Source organism: Ammospiza caudacuta, chromosome 18 (assembly GCF_027887145.1).
Source record: "Ammospiza caudacuta isolate bAmmCau1 chromosome 18, bAmmCau1.pri, whole genome shotgun sequence".
NCBI lineage: Eukaryota > Metazoa > Chordata > Aves > Passeriformes > Passerellidae > Ammospiza > Ammospiza caudacuta.
Window position 1 is genome coordinate 1,063,340 of NC_080610.1, and position 23,286 is coordinate 1,086,625.

General features: G+C 49.1%; 1 protein-coding gene across 3 annotated transcripts; it reads left to right on the plus strand.

Annotated features, from left to right (window-relative positions):
• The first annotated feature begins 15,260 nt into the window (after positions 1-15,260).
• Positions 15,261-22,771, plus strand: LOC131565854 (uncharacterized). 3 transcript variants are annotated; one of them, XM_058816924.1, is made up of 3 exons: positions 15,261-15,496; positions 20,590-20,812; positions 20,897-22,771. In XM_058816924.1, the coding sequence occupies exons 1-3, from the start codon at positions 15,479-15,481 to the stop codon at positions 21,478-21,480; spliced, it is 825 nt and encodes a 274-aa protein (XP_058672907.1). In that variant the 5' UTR covers positions 15,261-15,478; the 3' UTR covers positions 21,481-22,771. The 3 variants fall into 3 exon arrangements, 2 of the variants coding, with proteins under 2 accessions (XP_058672907.1, XP_058672906.1); XM_058816923.1 differs by having other exon boundaries at positions 20,590-22,771; XR_009275489.1 differs by lacking the exon at positions 15,261-15,496 and having other exon boundaries at positions 20,640-20,812; positions 21,861-22,771.
• Positions 22,772-23,286: the final 515 nt, after the last annotated feature.

Consider the following 23,286-nt stretch of genomic DNA (forward strand, 5'->3'; position numbering starts at 1 on the left):
GCTCAGGCTCCCCTTCTTCAGCTGGAGAGCAAAGGCTCCTTGGGAAAGCGCTACTGCTTCTGCAGCAGCTTCAGGGTCAGAGTTGGTGTAGATCTGAGACAAGAAATGAGTTTATGTTAGGAAAGTGTGGCAGAGATTTCCCTGAAATGCAAGAGAGATTGCCATTTGAAATGCAAGCCCTTAGGAAGCTGCTGTCAGCCACATGCAGAGCTCTTCAACTTTGGCTTTCCACTTGTGAAACCAAATGGTCAAAACCAAAGGCTGGTTTTACTCGAGTTCATAGCCAGTTTCTTGTTCTAAAAGATGTCTGCAGCAACAACCGCTCCACTTCCTCCCAAAGACTCCTTTCCCTCTCCTAGGTCTGCAGATACATTTGCAGCTCCTCATTCTAATGTTCTACCTCCTGCCATGAAATTCTCTTTTTCTGCACCTTCCTTGGGACGAGCTTATCCTGCAGCATCTCTGGATGGTTCAGTTCCTGGGCCTTGTGCCAGCCTCGGGGCTCTTGGTTGCCCGTCATTTGCTAGAACTCTCCACAGGCTGCCAGGTAGGATGGCGACACTTCCACCTCCAGTCAAACAGAACAAAGCAGTCAGAGACTACAGCTTGTCCCCATCAGCCAGGAGTCATCAACTGGAAAGAAAGTAAAGAAAAGGACAGGAGCAGATTATTCACAAGAGATACAGACAGCTTGTAGCTCGTATTCCAAGTCTATGTGAGTGACCATGTTCACCTGCAAAAACACCTCAAGAAACAAGGTCACCTGGAAGAAGCCAGCAGGAGTTCATTTGGATGACTGCTGGCTAAATGGCCAAAGGAGTAGTGCCACTGTCTAGAGCATCAGCTGAGATCCAGCAGAGCAGGAAATGTCCTTGAGAGAAGCTCTGAGAGAGGCCTCATCAGGATGGCACTCAGAGGCATCACTCACCCCGTGCTGCTGTGCACTGGAAAGGCAAGGAGGGCAGAAACCACCCCTTGGGTGACTGCAGTGAAATATTGCTATTTCGCTCACTTGCTTTTCTAGAGCCTTTTGCTCCTGAAGGAGGCGGTTAATTTTCTCTTTGATGATTTTAATTTTTTTTGTCTAGCCTCTTCTTCCTTGCCTTGATCCCAGCCTCAGTTTCCTGCAGCTGTGCCTGCATCTGTTTGTCAATTTTCTGTAAACAACAATAAAAAGGACTCTCTTTCATGAGTGGAGTGGCTGCCATTCCTTCATTCACCTGTTTTTGTTGATTGCCCCTCTGCATAGGGAGATTCTTTTTCTCTTGGATGTCTTCATTCCTCCTCTTCACTGCCATGATGGCACTCTGAGCTTCAGGCAGCTCTGCTTGTGGCTCTGCCTTGATGTTCTGTACACACAAAAGCAGAGCAAGGGACTGAGAGCTGCCATCAAGCCCAGCTTTTCCCTCTTTTAGCCTCAAAATCCCATGTATTCAGCCCCTTCTTTCTTCTCCCCTACCCAGCTCTGTTTGCACTGTAACCATCCTGTCCTGGTGCTGATCTCTGCAGATTGCAAGGCTCTGTGCTTTCAGTGCCTTCTGGACTCCTGGCCTCCTCAAACCCAAGAGCTCTGGTTTATGCCCCTCTTCCTGCCCTTTCCTCTGTCACCTGGCCACTCAGACTTACCTGGCCATTCTCCTGTGGCTCTTCCACCTGCTGCCTGAGCTGCTCTTCCTGCTCTTGGGCAGGGAACAGCTCTCCCTGAGTCTGGCATGGCATCTCAGATGAGGCAGTGTGCTCCTGCTCTTTCTCTAGAAGCACACCTGCACAGAAAGCAAGGGAAGATGGTTTTCAACTTCCCATATGCCCTTTGTGGGCCAAGACTCAAAGACTGCTGGGCTCACACTTTCCTAAAGCACTGTGCTGCTGCTCTCCTGGATCATTCTCTGCCCGTGGGGAGGCACAAATTCCAAAGTGACCCTGGCCCTACAATCTGGGGCCATCTGGGACTGAAGCTCCAACAGCCTCTCAGGCAGCTGACAGGGAAGGTGTGGCATTTCTCAAGGGTCTGGTGAGGGCCTCCCTCTGCTTCTGCCATGTCCTGTTTGTCTTTCAGTAGTGACTGACACTCCGCCCTGTCCCACAGCTCCATCCTGGCACTGCAGGTGGCTTCCTGGGTGAGCTCACTCCTTGTGAGACACTTCTGGGGTTCAACTTCTCTTCAGGCCTACACCAGCATTCCTCCTTCCTGACATCTACACTCTTGTTAAAAACCGGGTTATTGGAACACGAATCCCAATATTACCAGTTAGATTGTGCCTGGGCCAGTCTGACCCTTGCTGCTAGGCCAAAGGCAGCAACTGTGGTGTGTCACCTGAGATACCTTGGCTTGCTGGGGATTGCAGCTGGGCACTGAACAAGTCCAGGCTTGTTAGGAACTCCGTTTACCTCAGGAGGAAAGCTTCAGGCTATGGTGAAGAGGAAAAGGAGATGGATTCTGCTGGAGGGTTTATATCCAGAGGTTTATTCCATGGTTACAGAGGTCTGAATGTGAGCAACTGCTCCAACAGAATCCCGACTGCATGGCTCGATTCACCTTTTAAGCTCAGGGACAGGGGAAGGGGAGGGGACAGGTGAGCACCAACCAGGTGGAAGGGGCAGGATCTCAAGGGACAAGGGACACCTAGACAGGCCAATGACCCCCAGGCCTGAGGGGCATCCTTTGAACTTGACCAACCACACGACGCCTTGCTGGAATGTTAAGCCTGATGGACAGGACTCACTCAGCATGGGGGCAAGGGGGAAGGGAGAGAGGTATAGGCACACCTGGGGAAGGAAGTTTATGACACACTGCAACATCTCCCCCTAGTTTTGTTTAAAAAGAAGAGGACTGTGTTTGTGGTGCAGAATGATTGCCAAACCATGGTTGGTAAATCAGTTCTTCCTCTACAGGAGGGTCAGTGTTTTCCACTGAGGCTTCCAGGTCATCCATTGGAGCACTGAGGGCTTCCAAATGGTAGACCTCAGGAGGGGGAGATGAGCTTGAAATTAACTTGAGAACCATCCGTTTGATTAGTCCAAAAACAATGCTAACAACTACAATAAATATAACTAAAATAAACAGCACTAAAACCAGAGTTTTCAGAATAGATCCCAACCAGCCCGAGAGTCCCCAGCCCTTGAACAGTCCATTCAGCCAGTTGTCAGTTTCTCTGTTGATGTCCGAGAACCTTTGTCAAGGTGGTCCATACGTGCTTTGGGCTGAGGAACTATGCAGGCGATCGCAGGTGGGATGATCACAAGTAGGACAAGAAGCAGGCTCGGTCTCATGGCATCTCGAGGCTACACACGAACAGTGGGATCTAAACTGGTACAAAAACTTGAAACAAACATATATTACAAACTATTCCAGACAGGCGGCTTAAATGGAATTTCCTCCAGAGAACGCGTACGGCGTTTTCTTCTCCAGGCAGCATGAGCAACCTGGGGTGCTTCTGTAGATTTCTCTGAGACCTTGGGAACATAGGGCTTTACCCATTTGGAAGGAACCCACCTTAAACCAGAGGGGGTGGACACACAGGCGTATCCACGTCCCCAAGTAACCAATTCCCACCATTTTCCAAGTCTCAGGGTCCTTTACTAAAACTGGAGGTTTTTCTTTCATCAACCTATGACTGCTCCCCCCGAAGTGGCGTGGTCTGGGCAGGTTCAGGCTGTCAAAAGAACAATTCAGAAGATTAATTGTGAATAGTGCCCTGGATAACTGGATGTGGGGAGGTTCTACCTTCAGAACCTGTTGTTGCTGGTCCAGGACCCTTTTAATATCACAGTGAGTTCTTTCTACAATGGCTTGACATGTAGGGGAGTAGGGGATGCCAGTTTTGTGCTCTACTCCCCGTTGCTGCAGGAAGCTTCTGAATTTCTTGGATTTCTAAGCAGGCCCATTATCAGTTTTCAGCTCCTTGGGGATGCCCATGAAAGAAAAAGCCTGTAAGAGGTGCTTAATACCATCAATAGGTGATTCTCCTGTGTGGGCAGAAGGATAGACCACTCCAGAAAAGGTATCTACACTAACATGAACATATTTCTGCCATCCAAAAGACTGTATGTGTGTTACGTCTGTTTTCCACAGTTCACAACTGTTCAGTCCCCTTGGGTTTGCTCCTGTACTCACTGTAGGGAGTGCGTGTTGTTGGCAATTTGGGCATGTGGCCACAATCGCTTTGGCCTGTTCTCGAGTGATGTTAAACTGACAAACCAGGCCAGTTGCATTTTGGTGGAAAAGCTGGTGGCTGATTTTTGCCTGTTCAAAAACATTTGGGAGTCGCCATCACTGCAGGTGCAGCAAGAGCATCTGCCCTTCTGTTGCCTTCAGCGATAAACCCTGGCAAGTGTGTGACCTGACATGCATCACATAAAATGGTTGCTCTCGGTGAGTGACTAACTTTACCAGTTTTGAGAGCAATTCGAAAAGTGTGATGTTAGACACATCTTGCAGTATTGCTTGATCTGCCCTGGATACTACTCCTGCCACATTTGCAGAGTCTGTAATCAGATTAAATGGTTATGAGAACCTTTCAAAAGCCCTAACAACCACAGCCAATTCAGCAGCCTGAGGTGAACCTTCCAACTCAGCAATGTCTGTCTCCCACTGCTGGGTTTGAGGATCCTTCCAAGTCATAACGGACTTGTGGGACCTCCCGGACACATCTGTAAAGACAGTCAGAGCCTTTTTTAAAGGTCTCCTACTTAAAGCACTTCTCAATTTTAAAGTAAATTGAACATCTTGTTCGAACAATTTGTGAGCGGGCCGTGCTACCGAAATTTGTCCTGAGTAGGAATCCAGAGCAAACTGCAACACTTCATTTTCTTGAAGCAATTGTTCCAGTATTTTCATAGTATTTTGACCTGATTTTAACTCAACTGGAATGTGAATGCACTTAAAATCACATCCTGCTAACTCCCTGATCCGAGTCCTTGCTTTCTGGATCAGTTCTGCCATCAGCTCCTGAGGCTTTGTCAGTCTCTTGGACCTTTTGTGATGGAGGAAAACCCATTCTATGATCAAGAGAGGGTCCCTCTGGTCCCGGTCCTTTTTTGGTGTGTTCTTTGCCTTAGGTGTTTGTTTTTCCTCCCACTGGAAAATAATTCCATGGAGGTGTGGCAGCTTACCTAGGATGATAAATTTGAACGGCAGGTCAGGCCGGCATCGGTTGGCCTGTCTTGTGGACATTGCAATCTGAACCTTTTCTAGAGCTTTCCGTGCCTCTGGGGTAATAGACCTAGGAGCACCTGGGTCCTCTCCCCCTTTCAATAAATTGAAAAGAAGGGCAAGATCTTCGTTAGTCAGACCAAGCCATGATCTTACCCAATTCAAAGACCCACACAACTTGTGGACATCCGCAAGGGTCTTGATCCTTGGATTGATTTCTAGTTTTTTGAGGAACAATCATCCTATTTCCAATTTCTAAGCCCAAATACTTCCAAGGTGGCATCTTTTGAATTTTCTTTTCCTGGAGCTCGAACCCTGCAACAATCAATGCATCGATCGTTAGGTCAAGCGCATGTGTGAGTAAATCATCATTGGGGGCACACACAAGGATATCATCCATATAATGATAGATGATGGCCTTCTCTGCGGCTGCACGCACTGGGGAAAGCAGGGAAGAGACATACCACTGGCAGATAGCTGGAGATACCTTGAGTCCCTGAGGAAGAATGGTCCAATGGTACCTTTTCATAGGGGATTCCATATTAATGGAGGGGACTGAGAATTCAAAACGCGGTGCATCGTCAGGGTGCAAGGGCATTTGGAAAAAACAATCTTTAATATCAATAACAGCTAATTTCCAATCTTGGGGAAGCGTTGTTGGGGATGGCATACCAGGCTGGGGAGAACCCATATATATCTTCAATTACATTATTAATTTGTCGGAGGTCGTGAAGAAGTCACCATCTCTTTTTGTCAGCTTTTTGGATGACAAACACTGGAGAGTTCCATGGGGACATGGTCTCCACAATGTGGCCCTTTTTTAGTTGCTCTTCCACTAGTTCCTCAAGCACCTTTATTTTTTGTTTACTGAGCGGCCACTGTTTTACATCAGCTGGTTTGTCTGTTTTCCAGTTCAGTTTTTGGGTGGGGCGTTTTTGTTCAATGACTGCTGTACAAATATGCTGTGGAGAGTCTGGAATATCAATTGTGACACCCCACTGGGCCATTAAATCTCTCTCTAACAAAGGTTCCGAATAATCTAACACAAATGGACGGATATTTGCCAATTGTCCGTTTGGTCCCTCGAATTGAATAATGCTTTTGGATTGTCTTGCCAATTGCAGACCTCTTAGACCTTGAAGGTGACCGGCAACATTTTGCAAAGGCCAGTGTGCTGGCCAGTCTTGTACTGGAATCACTGTGCAGTCTGCACCTGTGTCTACAAGCATCTCAATGCGTTTAGACTCCCCACCCCCACTGACATTTCACCATAATTTGCGTTTGTCTTTCCCAATAACTTGGAACCGGGTGACTGTGGGCCCTTGTTTTTTGATATTTTCAGGTAAAGATGGCACAGGGATAGCTTGTGCAACAATTTGTCCTTTGGGAAGAAACAGGGGTGGAAACAGTGTAGGCAGAAAATGAATTGCTCAGGATCTGATGTTGTCATTCCCGGAGCAATTTCGATCTCTTGTGGTGTGTGTTTGGTGTCCCCAATGATGATGTACTTACAACGAATTCGGTTCCAAGTACCCTTCTGTTCAGGATTTACAGAGACAAAATGCTAGTCAGTGTCCTTCAGGTGGAGTGACTCTGTCAGCTTCAACCTGTAAGGCTCATTGACAGAAGACGTGGTTAACACAGGATCACCTAAATCATACACAGTCTTTGAAGCACCTGCTTCACTTACACAAACATTAATATTATCGCGCGCTTGATTTGTTTTGGTACCCTTCTTCCCTTGGCCTGCTCTTTTTGTGTCTGCACGCCTGGCAGGCCGGCGCTCCCTTTTCAGTTTTTTTTTTTGTTGTTGACCCCCAGGGAGGGCTTGTAGTTCTCCTCCCCTGACATTTCTAAATTCATCAAATTCCCTTTTCAGGGGGCACTGGTTACTCCAGTGCCCTAGGTTGTTACAAAGCAGGCATGGTTTTTTGGGCTCAACCATTGCTGGTCTCCGCTGCTGCCCAGGGTACTGCTGTGCTGAGGGAAAAGGCGCAGGGCTGGCAACGGCAACATGCTGAGGTGGTCTTGGCAGCAGCCTTGGTCTGGTGTCTTCAGCCACACTCATCAGAGGCACTTTCCTGTTACAGACTAGAAGCATATCTTTTAGGGTAGTAGAAGGTTCTATATGAAGGCTCAGGAATGCAGCTTGACACTGTTCATTTGCATTTGTAAATGTCGTTTCCTCTAAAATCGCTTCTCTAGCTTACTCTTTTTTAACTTGTATTTCAATAGCTCTAGTTAACTTTTCTACAAATTTCAAAAAAGGCTCTGATGGTAGCTGTTTAATTTTACTATAGGGCTCAAAAGGCCCCTCAGGTTGTAGGGAAAAGAACGCTTTTTCAGCTGCTTCTTTTACTTTCTCGAGTGTTTCTGCAGGAATTGCAGTAGCTTGGATTGAGGAAGAAGACCATTGGCCCTCACCACAGAGGTGCTCAATGGTGATAGGGTTACCACTGTTGTCTTTAGCTGTGTTTGGATCAGCATGCAAGCCTGGGAGAGCATCTTTTAGCAGTTGTTTCCATGCTAGTTCCCATAATTTGAATTCCGTGGAGGTCATGAGGCAGGAAAAAAGCTTTTTTAAATCATGTGGAATCACCACAGTCCTACTCAATTCAGAGTTTAAAAGGCCACGGAAATATGGACTGTGTGGACCATATTCTTTATGAGATTTACAGATCTCTTTTATCAATTGTCATCCAAAAGAACTCCAATTAGCAGTTGGGGCTGCTCCCCCTTGAGCTGCAGGCTGAAAGGTAACAGGAGCCAGTGACAACATGGGACTATGCATTGAATCTGCTGTTCCTTGCTCTGTATCCCTTGAAACAGAAGCATTGGGATCACAGATACAGGTTTGGGGACAGGCAGTGGGTGTGTCCCCACCGTGGGAACCCGGGGGCGGGGACGCAACGGGTACAGGGGGTGGGGACAGGGGGCTGGCAAGGGGCGGGGAAACTGTGGGAACAGGGGGCGGGGTCATAGGGCAGGCAGGGGGCGGGGACACCTGGTGATATCACATCAGCAGACGCCCCCTGCGAGGAGTAGAGGGGTGGAGCTGAGGGTATTGCAGGAAAGGGAGGGGGAGGGGGGAAGGTGTCACAAGGAACAGGAGGAGAGGGGGATGGGGCTGGAGTTTTGGGATGCTTAAGAGGATTTTGGGAAGAAGAAGACCAGGTTTGGGGAGATGCCACATGGCATCCACCATCTTGTGGACCCCCTAGGGACTGGGAGCCATTTTGGGAATCACTGCTCTCTGGACAGCTGACACGTGCTGTGGGTTTCAGAGGAGGGGACACAGGGGATTGGGGAAGGTTCCACACAGCCTGGCCAGGGCCTTGTGGACAGGGCAACTCAGGCATTTTAGCAAACTCTGGGAGTCGACTTCCCAATGAATGTGCTCTCTTTAAAATACCAAGTTTTGGGGTAAGAAGTTTAGGGGTTTTAGAGCTAGGAGAGAGAGAAACAGGGAGAGCAGAGGTACATGGTTTAACATTTGGCTTTTTCTCCATTTCCTTTTGTTTGAGCAAGGCTGTTCGAATTTGTAAACTCCAGAACACAAATTTAGCTGAGGGTGCGTTGCCAGATTGTCCTAAGGTTATCAATTCATTCCCAACTTTATCCCAGAATTGAATGTTGTGGATTTCTTCAGGGGACATTCGTGGGAAGTGCAGAAAAAGCCATCTTATAAACTGTTTCAATTTTCCTTTAGAGAACTTCACATTACCACTGACTAAAATACTAACAATATTATAATACATCCCTTTTTGAACAATGCTGAGTTTTGAACCCATGTTAGATGTAAAAGGCAAAGTACTAAATCCCGCCTGATCAAAAACAAAGCCAAAATCAGCTACCCATTTCTAAAAAAAACCACAGATAGGAAAGCGATAACGAATAGACAAAAGCTTCACAATGCAGCTGTATATACTGCTTTTAAAATTCCCGGGCAGCAGCAGCAGCAGGGCACGCCCTGCCGAACCGAGGTGGAAACAAAGCCTCCCCCGCCGTGGAATGCAGCCCCCCCGCGGAGCAGAGAGAGCAGCCTCCCTCACGCCACGTGGCAAGCCGAAACCGGGGGCCCCCCGCGCCGCGTGTGCAGAGAACAACCCTCCCCCACACAGTGAGAGCCACGTGGAGAGAGCCGAGCATGCTGCACTGCTGAGCCGGGGGGAAGGGCAGAGAGCACTCCCGCTCCGGCGCGAATTCTAAAAGACAGCGAAACACGCGGCAGAAAGCGAAAAGCCTAGACCGCAATGAATTCCCGTCTGTGGGGCTGCGCAGCCAAAAATGCAAAGGAAAAAAAAGGAAGAGAACTCATGCCAGAGTCTGTTTTTGAGCATCTGCTCCACCGAGAGCAGAGATACTCACCTGAAATGGAAGCTGTAGCTGGCTGGGTACAGGCAGGTCTCCTCACCGGAACAGGACTTCTCTATGGGCGAGAGAGGCTCCCCTGTTCTTCCTCTGGAAAATCTGCTCACCACAAAGGAGCTGTGCTTTCCAGAGGCACCAAACAGTCCACGAAACTTCTTCTGGGAATATTCCCAAAGTCTCTAGCTGAGGGCGATGCAACCAAAGCCCTTTTCAGCTGGGTGCATGGCTGCCAGAAGCTTCTCTGAGGTACTGAGAGTCTGTTCTCGGGCTGCAGAGTCGCTTTGCCCATCCCAGGGACGCCAATATATTGGAATACGAATCCCAGTATTACCAGTTAGATTGTGCTTGGGCCAGTCTGACCCTTGCTGCTAGGCCAAAGGCAGCAACTGTGGTATATCACCCCAGAGATACCTTGGCTTGCTGGTGGTTGCAGCTGGGTACTGAACAAGTCCAGGCTTGTTAGGAACTCCGTTTACCTCAGGAGGAAAGCTTCAGGTGATGGTGAAGAGAAAAGGAGATGGATTTTGCTGGAGGGTTTATATCCAGAGGTTTATTCCATGGTTACAGAGGTCTGAATGTGAGCAACTGCTCCAACAGAAATCCTGACCGCATGGCTTGATTCACCTTTTAAGCTCAGGGACAGGGGAAGGGGAGGGGACAGGTGAGCACCAACCAGGTGGAAGGGGCAGGGTCTCAAGGGACAAGGGACACCTAGACAGGCCAATGACCCCCAGGCCTGAGGGGCATCCTTTGAACTTGACCAACCACATGACGCCTTGCTGGAATGTTAAGCCTGATGGACTGGACTCACTCAGCAGGGGGGCAAGGGGGAAGGGAGAGAGGTATGGGCACACCTGGGGAAGGAAGTTTATGACACACTGCAACACCGGGTCATTCAGGAGATGAGGATGCATGCAAAGATCTCTGATGGAAGTCAGAGAACCTCTACGGCCATCTCAGTGTATGGAGGAGGACGAAGGTATTTCTTCTCCCTCTTTTGTCAACTGAGAATTCTGACCAGTAGTAACAGAGTTTCTCATAAGGCCCCATTAACGAATGCACTTACACAGCCCTGGGCTTGCCAGTGAAGGAAACCATGTGTCATGTAATTCATGTATGAGCAAAGTCACCAGACCCCAGCTACAGCATGGGATAGTTCCACTCCCTTAGGACATGCAAAAATTTAAAGGATAAAAAGAAGGCTTCAGGGCACAAGAGGCTGGAGGAGGAAAACATGAGGGGAAAAAACAACCATCTCTGGAGGGGGAAACATCTCTGCCTGCTCAGGATCAGTCAATGGAACTTGTCTCTTCTCCTCTCCTGAAGGGATGCCTTTAGGTGAGCTTTGCATCTTCCACTGCTTTGGAGCAGAGCCAGGAAGATTCAAATGGATAGATAGAGAGATCTCACTTTTACAATCTCTCTTTACTGTACTGTGGTATTTACATTCTTTGAACAGAGAGATATATAATTCTCTCTCCTAGGTTTTGTTAAAGGGAAGGTAGTGAGAAACTTAAATAAGAGAAAACAATGATTATCTCTACTGGCTGTCCTTTTTGTTTAGTACATGTAGAGTACATGTGGAATGTGTTACAGTGATTGTTTACTGAAAGTGATTTGTTAATTGGATTTTAGTGATAGTTGTTTAGCTTGATTAGCTAATTAGATAAAAGCTGTGTTGTGACTGTCTGGAGACAGTCACGAGTTTTTCTTTAGTAGCTCTTTAGTATCGTATCTCTTTAGTATAGTTTGAATATAGTACTAGTGTAATAGAACATAGCCTAAGAAAGCATTTGTTTAACCTTCTAAATCATAGAGTCAAAGCACATTATTCGCCACGTGGGGGTCACCCTGAATCAATACTGTCCTTTCTGTCGCTATACACATCAAGACTCGGTAGCAGTGCCCTGATCAGCAGCCATCCTGAACTTTCTCTCCTGTTGCTTCAGTAACCCATACTCTTGGGGAATCTGGAGCATGTGTGGGTCCTTATGGAATGCTGTCAGACCCAGAGCACTGCACTAGGAACTGCACTCTTTGTGCATCTGTGCTTGGGCAAGTTCTTCTCTTGGACTCGACCACACTGATGGTGCTAAAGTGCCTGGAATCAGAAATGCAGCCCAGCGCCTCCCAGCTCCTCTAATCTCTGAGCACCAGCTGGAATGCAAGGGCATTGATTTCCTGCTCAATTCCCAAACACAACACACACTGATTCCCTGGGCAGCCAAAAGACATGTGAGCCGTTACCCTGAAAGTGATGTGTTTCTGCCTGTGCTGGAAAAGGGCAGAAAAGATTGAGAAAAAGCTCCCTTGCTCCCTGGAGAAGGAGAAATTACACAAAGCTTCTCCTTTGAGCAAACAAACAAACAAATAAACAAACAAAATATGAAAGTGTTACCTACTCCAGTGTCTAAAGCACTTGGATGCAGTGAAGGGATGTTTGGCAGGGAAACAGCCCTTGTGCTGAGCATTGGCTCTATGGATCTAAGTCAGGGATCTATGGAAGTCGGCCTGAAGGTTCCTCAGGAGCCCCCATTGTCCAGGATAAAGCTCCCTCAGCACCTCCTCACTCGCCTTGTGCTGCACCCCTTGCCCAGCTCCCCTGTCCTTCTGTGCCCACGCTGCAGCCCCTCCATGACTTTCTGCTTCCCAGGGCCCACAGCTGCACACAGCACTCCAGCTGTGGCCGCAGTGCTGTCCAGCACAGGGCCACGCTCACTGCCCTGCTCCTGCTGCCCCACTGCTGCTGACACAGGCCACCATGCCCTTGGCCTTCATGGCCCCCTGGCCACACCCTGCCTCATCTTCAGCTGCTCAAGGCCACCAGCCCTGCGTCCTTTTGGCCCATGCAGCTCCCCAGCCACAAAGGTGCCCATTTCACTTCAGATACAGCAGGCACCATTGGAAGATGGCCTTCCTGTTCTATAACCACATCTTCTAAGTAGACATCATAAAGTTTGATAGGAACAGAATTCTAAGGGACTCCGACTAAATTAAAATGGTCTAATTCAACTGTACAGGAAATTGCTCTTATGGAAATATTCCACCCTATCTGCTGTCAGCAAGCAGGGTTCTCTCTGCAAAACTAGGTTTGTAGTTCTTCAAAGCTCTGATATAGAAATTTAAAAATATCCATTTCTGACTTCGTTATTTTTCTTGCAGGCATGAAAATGGATTTTCTTTCAGCCTTCCTAGCTGGCCCTCTACGCTCTATTGCTACTGGCCAAGCTCTCATCTTGCTCTACAACTCTTAAGCACCAGGAACATGAAATGTTCCTTTCTCACTCACCTCAGGATCTCCAGCACTGCTGAATACACACTTCAGGTGATCTGTAGTGGGAAGGGAAAATGAATCAGATGCTGTCAGAAAACGTCCTGGGCCTCTGAATCCCACAGAACAAGTCAACCCAAACAGAGATGATTTCCTGTTTCACAACATCCCTCCAGGACACACATTTCATTCACACAGCCAGCAAGGGATCAGGACAATATTCTTGCTTGTGCCTACACTTTGGCCTGTTTAGCCAGTAAATGAATACAAACATGACCAAGAAAATGCAAAGTCTTCTTTAACACTCAATGCTCCTGTTCCACCAAAGACATAAAACAGCTTTTAAAATTCTCTCCTTTGGGTCCTTTTTTTTTTTTTTTTTAATCAGTTGCACGCACCAATTCTCATTAACTTGCTTGAAACAGTTGCTCAGAAAAGCTTCCCTAAAATCCCCCTGAGCTGTGGCAGACACTCACTGCTTTAGAGTTTGCATTTCCTTGCAAAGGGAATCCCTACTTTAGCACTTGGCAAAAGCTCAAGTTAGACAGTCAAATCCTTTCAGGAGAAACTGTAGAAAGAAATAAGCTTTCTCTGAATTCTGGGAACAACTGCAGAGTTTTTACAAGGCCTTCCAAGAAGCTCTGCCAGTCTACATTTTCAAAGGTGTCTTGCTTGTCCCAGCAAACTGAGGAAATGACAGACTCTGCTGCCACAGACTCTCCTGTGGAGGGAACGGAAGCCCTGCAGGTTCCCCTGTGGGAATGCTGCCCCTGTGGCTACAGACACCCCCTCTTTAGCCTGAACGTCTTGACAGGAGCTTTACAAAACCACTGGAATCCTAATGCTCTTTCTCTTTCAAAATCAGAAACTCAGCCACCAAGAAAGCGCAGGAAGACATATAAAAGCCAGGTTAGGATACACCCTAACCTAAGTATAATGGAAAACTCTACTTACAAACAAAGTGTGTGATGTAATATGCAGAAAAACAAACACCATAAGCAGCAAAAGCTGCCGTGGCCAGATGGTGAAGCATGGTAGCAGTGTTGTTGGAGTTCGCCACAACACCAGAAAACACAAGGCTCTTGTCAGTGGGCAGCTACTCACTCACAAAGGCACCAACTAGGAAAGTTCTCCTGATCTCAGCAAGCACTAGGGCTGCTCTGACACTCGGGCCTTCCGTGCACCAAGGCAACCTTCTGATGTCACTATGACAAGGTGGCAACCATGCCCTGACATCACAAAGCAAAGTATGACAAAGCAAAGCATCACAAAGCATGTTAGTCTGTGAATTTATGCAAAGCAATAACCAACCTTCCCTACAGCAAAGACAAAAGAGCTTGGGAAGTTCTTCTCTGTCACAAAGCAGCAAAAATTCCTTTCATGGGCCAAACCCTGTTGTTCAGGGGATCCAAAAGGAACACCAAGAATGCCCCAAGCACCTACAGCCTGTACCCCAATTGAGCACTCAGATGGGACACAAGAAAAGGAAACCAGACAAGAAAATGGCCCACAGCATTGCAGATGTGAGAAATGACTCTCACTTTTAAAATTTTAAAGGTTTAGTAAACCTTAACAAAGGATTGAATAAGGAAAAATTGCATCATTGGGAGTCTCTGTGACTAGCAGCCATGTGCTCATCTACAAAGGATGCTCTGCCTTTTATACTCTTAGCCCCTCCAAAAGTTTTGTCAGTCAACTCTTTCTCTGCTGTCCATTGGTGGAGATTACTTTCTTGCATCCTGACTGGAGGTCAGGTGTTGTTACACCCTGCCTGCTGGTCACAAGCCAGCCCACCCCAAATGCCCTGACTACCAAGGCTATTACAAGGGGGATGGGAAAGAGGACTATGGGAGGATATATTACAATAACATCACTACATTTGAACATCCATATAACATCTACTTCTTAGTTGTCAGAGCCAACCATTGCATTACTCATCTAGAACACACAGAACCAGGAGAGAAGCAACTGTTGGCATCACAGCTGAAGTCCTTTCTAACAAATCTCCCCACATATTTGCACCTTTATTGGACATGCCCAGGGGTCCGGTGGGTGTACATCTCTGCCTTTCTTCCCCTTTGGCAGCAGTTGAACGGGCAGCATCTGCCCGCCAGCAGCAGCTGCTCCAAGCTGGGAACGCCACTGGCAGTGCTGATTTCCAGAGGCTTCTGTGTGCCAGGGGAAGCCAAGGCAGGAGCGGGCTGAACGGTGCTGGCGCTGCTGCTGCTCCATGCCAGAGAGCCCCAGCTGGGCAGGGCACGGGGCCCACTGTGTGTGGAGAGTCAGGGATCTGTGTGCAGAAGAAATCAGGCTGTACGGTCAGTCAGGACATCTCCCCCCCCCCACAGTCAGACCTTTGCCCCGTACCTGGCTGCACCCAGCCAGACGTGAGCAGAAATAAATGACACTGACTGCCCAAGCTATAAAAACCCGTGTGACCCCTCAATAAACACCATTTGCTGTCCACCACGTTGGTGACAGGAGCATATGGACCTAGTGACCCTGGGGTTTGGGCCACCGTGCCGGACTAAGAACCAGGTCGCCGCACCTTGAAGGCAACATCTGGTGCCAAAAACCCGGGACACGATCACTGTCTGGGGTTTGGGGATCGCCTGGATGAGGGACCAGCGGCTGCACAGCTGGCCTAGTGCAGCGGGGGGGACGCCCCCGGACCAGCAAGGAGCATGGACACTATCGTGAAGGTTGTAAGTCAGATTCATGCGCAGTGGGGTATCGAGTGTAAGCTTAAAGATTTATGTCTTGCAATACCGAGACTGATTAAGCTTGGGGCTACAGAAAGCCCAGTAGAATTTCTCCATCCGGAGATTTGGGATAATTGCACAAAGGCTCTGGCCGAGGAAACCATGTCCTCAGGCTCAGGGAAAGCCCTCAAATCATGGGGCAGAGTTATCCAGGCTCTGCAAAAAGCCCGGCAAGAGCAAGAAACCTAGAAAGCCGCACGAACTTGTTTATTAGCCACGCCGCAGTTGGGGGTAGGGGCAGCGATGCAAACCGCGGAGGACTTTGACCCGGTTGGGCATGCGGAGGCGCAAATGCCGCAACCCCCTCAGCGAACCGACTCACCATCGGAGGCGGGATAACGCATGCAGACGTTTTGGCAGGAGCTAGCAGAGGAGGCGCGGAATGCTGCCATAATATTGGACCCCAAAGCGGTTGATAAAAATGCACCCCTGCCATATGTGTTTGAAAATGGTGCCAGGGCGCGTGATCAGGGCTGGAAGGGTGACACGGGGGGTGAAAATGCAGAAGGCTTGCTGAACAGCGCAAGTGTGAGTGAGCAGGGAGGAGGGGCGGCCCCCGAGAAGGAGCTTAAGACCAATCAGGGCGCTCAATTTAAATTAGGTCCTTACAGGGCAAGGACCTCCCCCAGCAGGAGGCAGGGGGGAGCCCATGGGGAGGGAACGGCCCCACCCCCGTAAGAAGGGGCGGGATTGGAGCCCAAGAAAACGGCTGAGCAGCCCGGAAATGTCCGGCCAGTTGACTTCCGGCTCCGACTCTGACTCGAGCTAGGACGGGCTCGGAAGGTGCTCGGAGGATTCCGACACTGACTCGGACTTTAACAAAAAGGGAGCAGTGGCATACAAGGTCACTAGCTGCAGTGCTCCTGCGTGGGTTAAGGGGATATCAGAGAAAGATCGAACCCCGCTTACAGACTGGGGGAAAATAAAAATGGCTTGCGCGGAGTGGGTTCCATCTGCCACACTGGTTTTCCCGGTCCATGGGGGGGGGGGGGGGGCAGGAGGAAACCAAAGAACCTACTCCCCAGTAAACCCGAAAGACATGCAAGCAATTATTAAAGCGATTGCAGACAGGGGGATTAATTCTGTCATGGTTTCCACACTCATTGACAGCATTTTTGGAGGCGATTATATGCTTCCCTTTTATATCAAACAGACTTGCGGGCTAATTTTTGATGGGGCGGGGATGATCATTTTTAAACAGGAATGGGAGGACAATTGTGTAAAGCAGCTAGCCTTAGCAACAGGAGCTGACCATCCACTGCACGGCTCCAGCATACAGAGGCTAATGGGAACAGACCCCACTATGATCACCCCACAGGCACAGGATGAGGGCCTGCGGGCCCATGAGGTTATGACAATAGCCCGTGCTGCCCAAGAAGCCATCCGTGTTGCTTCCAAAGTAATAGCCAGACCATCGCCATGGTCAACTATAAAGCAGAGTGAGAGTGAAAGCTTCACGCAGTTTGTGGACTGCCTTGAGGCAGCATTAGATTCCTCTGCATTACCCTCAGAGGTGAAGGGTCCTGTGCTGGCAGAATGCCTACGCCAGCAATGCAACTCAGCCACCAAGGACATCTTAAGATCACTGCCACCTGGGTCCAGTGTTGCTGCCATGATCAGACATGTTGTAAAGGAAGAACACCTAGCTCCCATCCAAGCAGCAGTTCACACTGCAATAACCAGTGTGATGGCATGCTTTAAGTGTGGCCAGGCCGGCCACATGGCAGTAAACTGCCCCCAGTCAGGACACCCACCAGCAACTGCTCCACCACACCAGGGGAAACTTAGGGGACCATGCTGGGCATGTGGAAGGAAGGGGCATTTAGCTAAGGAATGTGGATCCAAGCCTCAGGGAAACGGGAAGGGGAGGGGGCAGTCGGGCCGTACCCAGCTTCCTCCCACCTGGAACATGAAGCGGCCCAGCTACAGCAACCCTCAATGGGGCACAGGGCTTCCATGCCCACGACCCCCTCAAGAAATGACCAACTTTGTCGTCCAACCAATGGCTCAATCAAACCCATCTGCACCTCAGGAATACCAAGAACAGCTCCCTGGGGGCAAGGCCCCTGGGTTGCTTTGGCCATGAAAGCATGGGAATGAGACCCATGGGTGGCCTTCGCTGCGAAGGTGGGCAAGCACCCACTGATCGTGTGGGCAGTGTGTCATCTCCACAACAGTTCTGACAATTCAGCCATCTGCCTTCCCTTTTGGATGGACACAGGATCAGATGTCACTGTCATCCCACACATACACTGGCCTCTACCATGGAAGCTAGAAGAAGCCCCCGTGGTGGGCGGAGTTGGAGGGCTGTCTTGAGCCCACAAAAGCACCCAACCAGTAGCAATAACCCTCTGCACCGAGAGAGGACCAGGAAGAACTATCACCCTCACTACATATGCTATGTTGGATTGCCCACCCTTGTTGGGGAGGGATGCCCTAGCCCTGCTGGACGTTAGGGTGACAAATTTTTTCTAAGGGCCACTGTCGCATGCCCGTCATTGCCCATCAAGCTGACTCAGTCGAACCGGTGTGGATCAAGCAGTGGCCCTTGTCCAAGCCTCGAATGACTGCTGTCCTTGAGCTAGTTGGCCGTGAGTTACACAAGAATCATATAGAACCCTCCATGAGCCCATGGAACACCCCGATCTTCGTAATACCAAAATGGTCTGGGGAAGGCTTTTGTCTCCTGCATGACCTGCGGGAAGTGAACAAGAGAATCCAGCCTGTGGGCCCCATACAAACTTTGCTGCCCATGAACTCGATGATACCGAAAGGACAACCCTGTGCAGTGCTCGACATCAAAGACTGCTTCTTTTCTATTCTCCTGCACGAAGACGACAAGGAGCGGTTCGCCTTTTCCATCGTCTTTCCGAACAGCCTGCAGCCCAACCTATGCTTCCAGTGGAGAATGTTACCCCAAGAATTGGTCAACTCCCCCACCATCTGCCAGATCACATCGGACCGAGCGCTAGTACCAGTCTGGCAGAGCAATCCGACTGTGACCATCATGCAGTACATCAACAACATCCTGGTCACCGCACCATCCACGAGACAAGTAGACCAGCTGGTATCAACCATCTCCGAGACCTTAAAGACAAATGGCTTCGAGATAGCGAGTGCGAAAATAAAAAAGGGACTGTGCGTGACCTTCCTAGGAGTGGGAATCACAAGCTCCTACATAACTCCTCCCCAGATGAAAATCCACCGAGACATCAAGACGCTCCACGACGTGCAGCAGCTGGTAGGGTCCTTAATGTGGCTCCGCAACATCGTCCTGATTCCTCCCGAGGTCATGGACCCTCTAAATGACCACTTGAAAGGAAAGAACCCATGGGAGCAGAAAACCCTGACACCGGAAGCGATAAGCTCGCTCAACTTCATAGAACGCCAGATGTCAGTGAGCATGCTCACCAGATGGGATTCAAATGCACCAGTCGATCTGTATGTCCACTTCACAAAAAAGGGGGAAGTGGGAGCCTTAGCCCAAGGACCCCCTGACAAAGCCCAACCAATACTATGGGTGGTCTTGGGGAAACCGTCACGTGCCTTTTCCCCGGGAGCCGAGTGCCTCAGCAGCCTCATGATGAAAGGCAGGAAACTCACCCTAAGACATCTGGGCATCAAACCTTCCAAGATATACTTGTCGTTCCGCAAACAGCTCTCCATGCAGTCAACAAAAATATCTGAATATCTAGCCATGGCCCTTGCAGGCTTTGGAGGAGAGATTCGCTACACGGCAAAACTCCCTTAGACTCGGCTGCTCACGGTCATCGACATTGACCTCCCACCAAAGGTAATCGACCGGCCGCAGGCAGGACCAACCATCTTCACGGACGCATCATCACAGACCTCCACCACAGCAGCAGTATGGCAGTCAGGAGAACAGTGGCAGTGTGTCAAGACAACTGACTCCATGCTTTTGGTCCAACAGCTTGAAGCAGCAGCCGTAGTGCTAGCGTGCGGACTGTTCCCAGAAGAACACCTTAACATTGTGACTGACTCCATATTTGTGGCCAAGCTCTGCCTAGCCATGTCCGGATCAGGTGTGTCAGTGTCCACAGTGGCAACAATGCTGGACGAAGCACTCTATTCACGGAAAGGCACCATATCAGTCATCCACATCAACAGCCATGACCCGATCAAAGGATTCTACCAAATTGGCAACAACAAGGCTGCCGCTGCCGCAAAAGGCATATGGACACTGAAAGAAGCTCGTCAGTTGCACGAATTCCTTTCACATTGGAGCTAAAGCGCTTGCGAAAAAGTGCGGGATTTCTACCGTGGACGCAAAGCACGTCGTCGCCACGTGCCCCCACTGCCAGAAGTCACCACTGTGGTCAAGTGGCGTCAACCCCAGAGGCCTCAAAGCCTCAGAAATACGGCAAACAGACTTTACACAATGCCAGCTGTTAAGACCCCGAGTGTGGCTTGCAGTTACTGTAGACACATACAGCGGTATGATCGTGGCCCACAGCATCTCAAGACCGATTCCAAAGCGACCATCCAACATTGGCTAACAACCATGGCATGGCTTGGAGTTCCAAAACAAATCAAAACAGACAACGGGTCAAACTTCACCTCAAAGACGGTCCAAGCATTCGTCTCGAAATGGAACATCGCCTTGGTACATGGCATCCCATACAACAGCACCGGACAAGCCATTGTCGAAAGAGCAAACCAGATTCTGAAAACTAAACTGGAAGTACTAGCAAAGACAAAAGGCTTCACCAATGCCATTCCCCTCAGTGACCAGGCGCGCATAATGGCAACCGCGCTGCTAGTGTTAAATCAATTCCCTAGGGGGAATGAAACAAACAGTCCTGCCCAGAGACACTGGGCCACTTGAGCATTAGAGAAAGGCCCATGGGTTGTAATCAAAAATGAACTAGGGGAGTGGGAACAAGGTTAGAGACTAGTGCTCACGGGGCGGGGATATACGGCCGTTAAAAAGGATGGGGACATTAAATGGTGTCCACTCAAATCTATTAAACCAGACCTTCAGAGTGAAACTCATTGTGAGACTTTGTTTGCAGGACTGGATCATCGGACGCCCCCGCAACCCATACGCCCCACTACCAGGAAAGAGAGAGAGACCACCGAGCAACCCAACATCACCTGAGAGGCTGTCACCATCAAAATCAAAGCAGCAACAGTATCTCTGTGTGATCTTGTTTCTAGGGTTAGCAGGCGGAGGACCGGCAGACAAAAAACATTACCCTCACCAGCCATTCAGGTGGGCTCTACACCATCTCTCAGGTGAGGGGGTCATCAAAGAAATTGTTACAGCCGACACCCCATCTTTCAAGTTCAGGCTAAAAGACATTTTTCCCTCGCATACAGGGCACCCCAAATTTGAGGAGACGACATTATTTCAGACCTACTGGTGCCCTGCTTCCAACCCAGGAAAAAGTTACTGTAATTACCCAGGGTATGGATATTGTGGATATTGGGGGTGTGAAACTATTGTGACAGGCAATGGATGGAAACCACAACAGCCTGATAAGTTCCTGCAAATCAAGTATACTCCCCACGGCTGTCTCGAACCAAAATTTGGTATGGATGGGTACGCGATTATGCCCCAAGGCAGGAAACAGCACACCTGCACAGGCTATGTAATGACAATCCTGCAGCCAACCCATGATGGCTGGGCCACGGGCAAAGTGTGGACAGCGTTTGTTTATCTCTCTCGCCGCATCTGGGCGAACATACAAATTATCAGATTCCCACCTCCAATATCCCAATCAGTCGGACCCAATCCGATTCTAGCAATGAGTAGACCCACGAAGGGGATCGCAGCTAATGGTAGTTCTAGCCACAAAACACAGATGCTAAAACTTACCTCCCCATCTGATCTCTTAGCCAAACCAACCCTCTCCAATCCATTCTTAAGCGTGTTAAATGCTACATTCTTATCGTTAAACTAGTCCAACCCGAACCTCACAGAGTCATGCTGGTTATGCTATGATGCACAACCCCCTTTTTACAAAGGTGTTGCCCTAAATCTCCCATTCATCTTCTCAAAGTCAGACAATCTACGCCAATGCAGATGGGACACCCCCCGGAGAGGCATTACCCTAAGTCAGGTTACGGGCCAAGGCAAATGCTTTGGCAATGCAACCTTGGCAAAGCAGATGGGCGACGTCTGCCAGGAATTCGTCAGACTTAAGGGAGGGAAGTTCCAGTGGGTGATCCCAGCTGCATTGGGAATGTGGGTCTGTCAATGAACCGGGGTAAGCCCATGTGTACTCCTTGACAAATTCGATCATTCTACTGACTTTTGTGTCCAAGTTTTAATTGTCCCCAGAGTCCTGTATCGCCAGGAAGAAGAGGTGTACCGCTTGTTCGAGGAACCCGACCGGCTTCACAAACGAGAAGTGATAACAGGCATCACCATCGCAATGCTCCTTGGTTTAGGAACTACCGGCGCTGCCACAGGCATCTTGGCCCTTGCAACACAACATCAAGGACTGGCACAACTGCAGATGACTGTCGACGAGGACTTGCAGAGGATCAAGAAATCCGTTTCTTCCCTAGAAAAATCCCTTTCCTCGCTCTCAGAGGTTGTCCTCCAAAACAGGAGAGGACTGGACCTTTTGTTCATGCAGCAAGGAGGCCTGTGTGCCCCCTTGAAAGAGGAATGCTGCTTTTATGCGGACCCCACCGGAGTCATCAGACTCCATGGCCGAACTAAGAAACCAACTAAACCTAAGAAAAATGGACAGAGAAGTTCAACAGGGCTGGTTTGAGTCGTGGTTCAACCGGTCCCCATGGCTCACCAGCCTGATTTCTACCCTAATAGGCCCATTCACTATAATCTTACTAACCCTAAACTTCGGGCTTTGCATATTAAACAAACTGGTGCTATTCAACAAAAAGTGTTTAGAAACGGTAACATTATGTTTGTCGAGCGCTGACAATTACGTTAAGGCATGCCAGTTACTAACACACTTACAGTTTTATACTAATTTTACTAACCCATGAAATTTTGTAACCTCTACATTTTATAATTTTATACGATTTTTACTAATCATGAGGGAGGGGGGAAATGTGGAGAGTCAGGGATCTGCGTGCGGAAGAAATCAGGCTGTACGGTCAGTCAGGACATCCGCCCCCTGCAGTCAGACCTTTGCCCTGTACCTGGCCACACCCAGCTGGACGTGAGCAGAAGGAAATGACACTGACTGCCCAAGCTATAAAAACCCGTGTGACCCCTCAATAAACACCATTTGCTGTCCACCACGTTGGTGTCAGGAGCATATGGACCGAGTGACCCTGGGGTTTGGGCCACCGTGCCAAACTAAGAACCAGGTCGCCACGCCTTGAAGGCAACAGCTGTGCTGCGGGCTCCTTCTCCTGCCACAGCTGGGCACACCTGGGAACAAGGCATGACAAGTTGTCAGAAAAACCAAGGGGTTTCTGGGACTGCACTTCTCTGCACACATCCGGGACACCTGCAGCACAGAATTTTAACCCTCAAACCGGTAAACCAAAGGGAAACAGCTGGAAAAGATTTCATTTCAACCATTCTTTATGCTTCAATAGAAATGACCAAAATGAAAGTTACTGAGCAGGGCCCAATCCACACTGCCAGCTCAGTGTGAGAAAAGAGGCATTACTTTATTTCAGTACTGGGTGTGTGAGGAATCACTTCCCTGAAACATGCATACCCATGTGTTAGCATCCATGGAACTAAGACATTACTTTCATTACTTTTATTCATTACTTTGCTC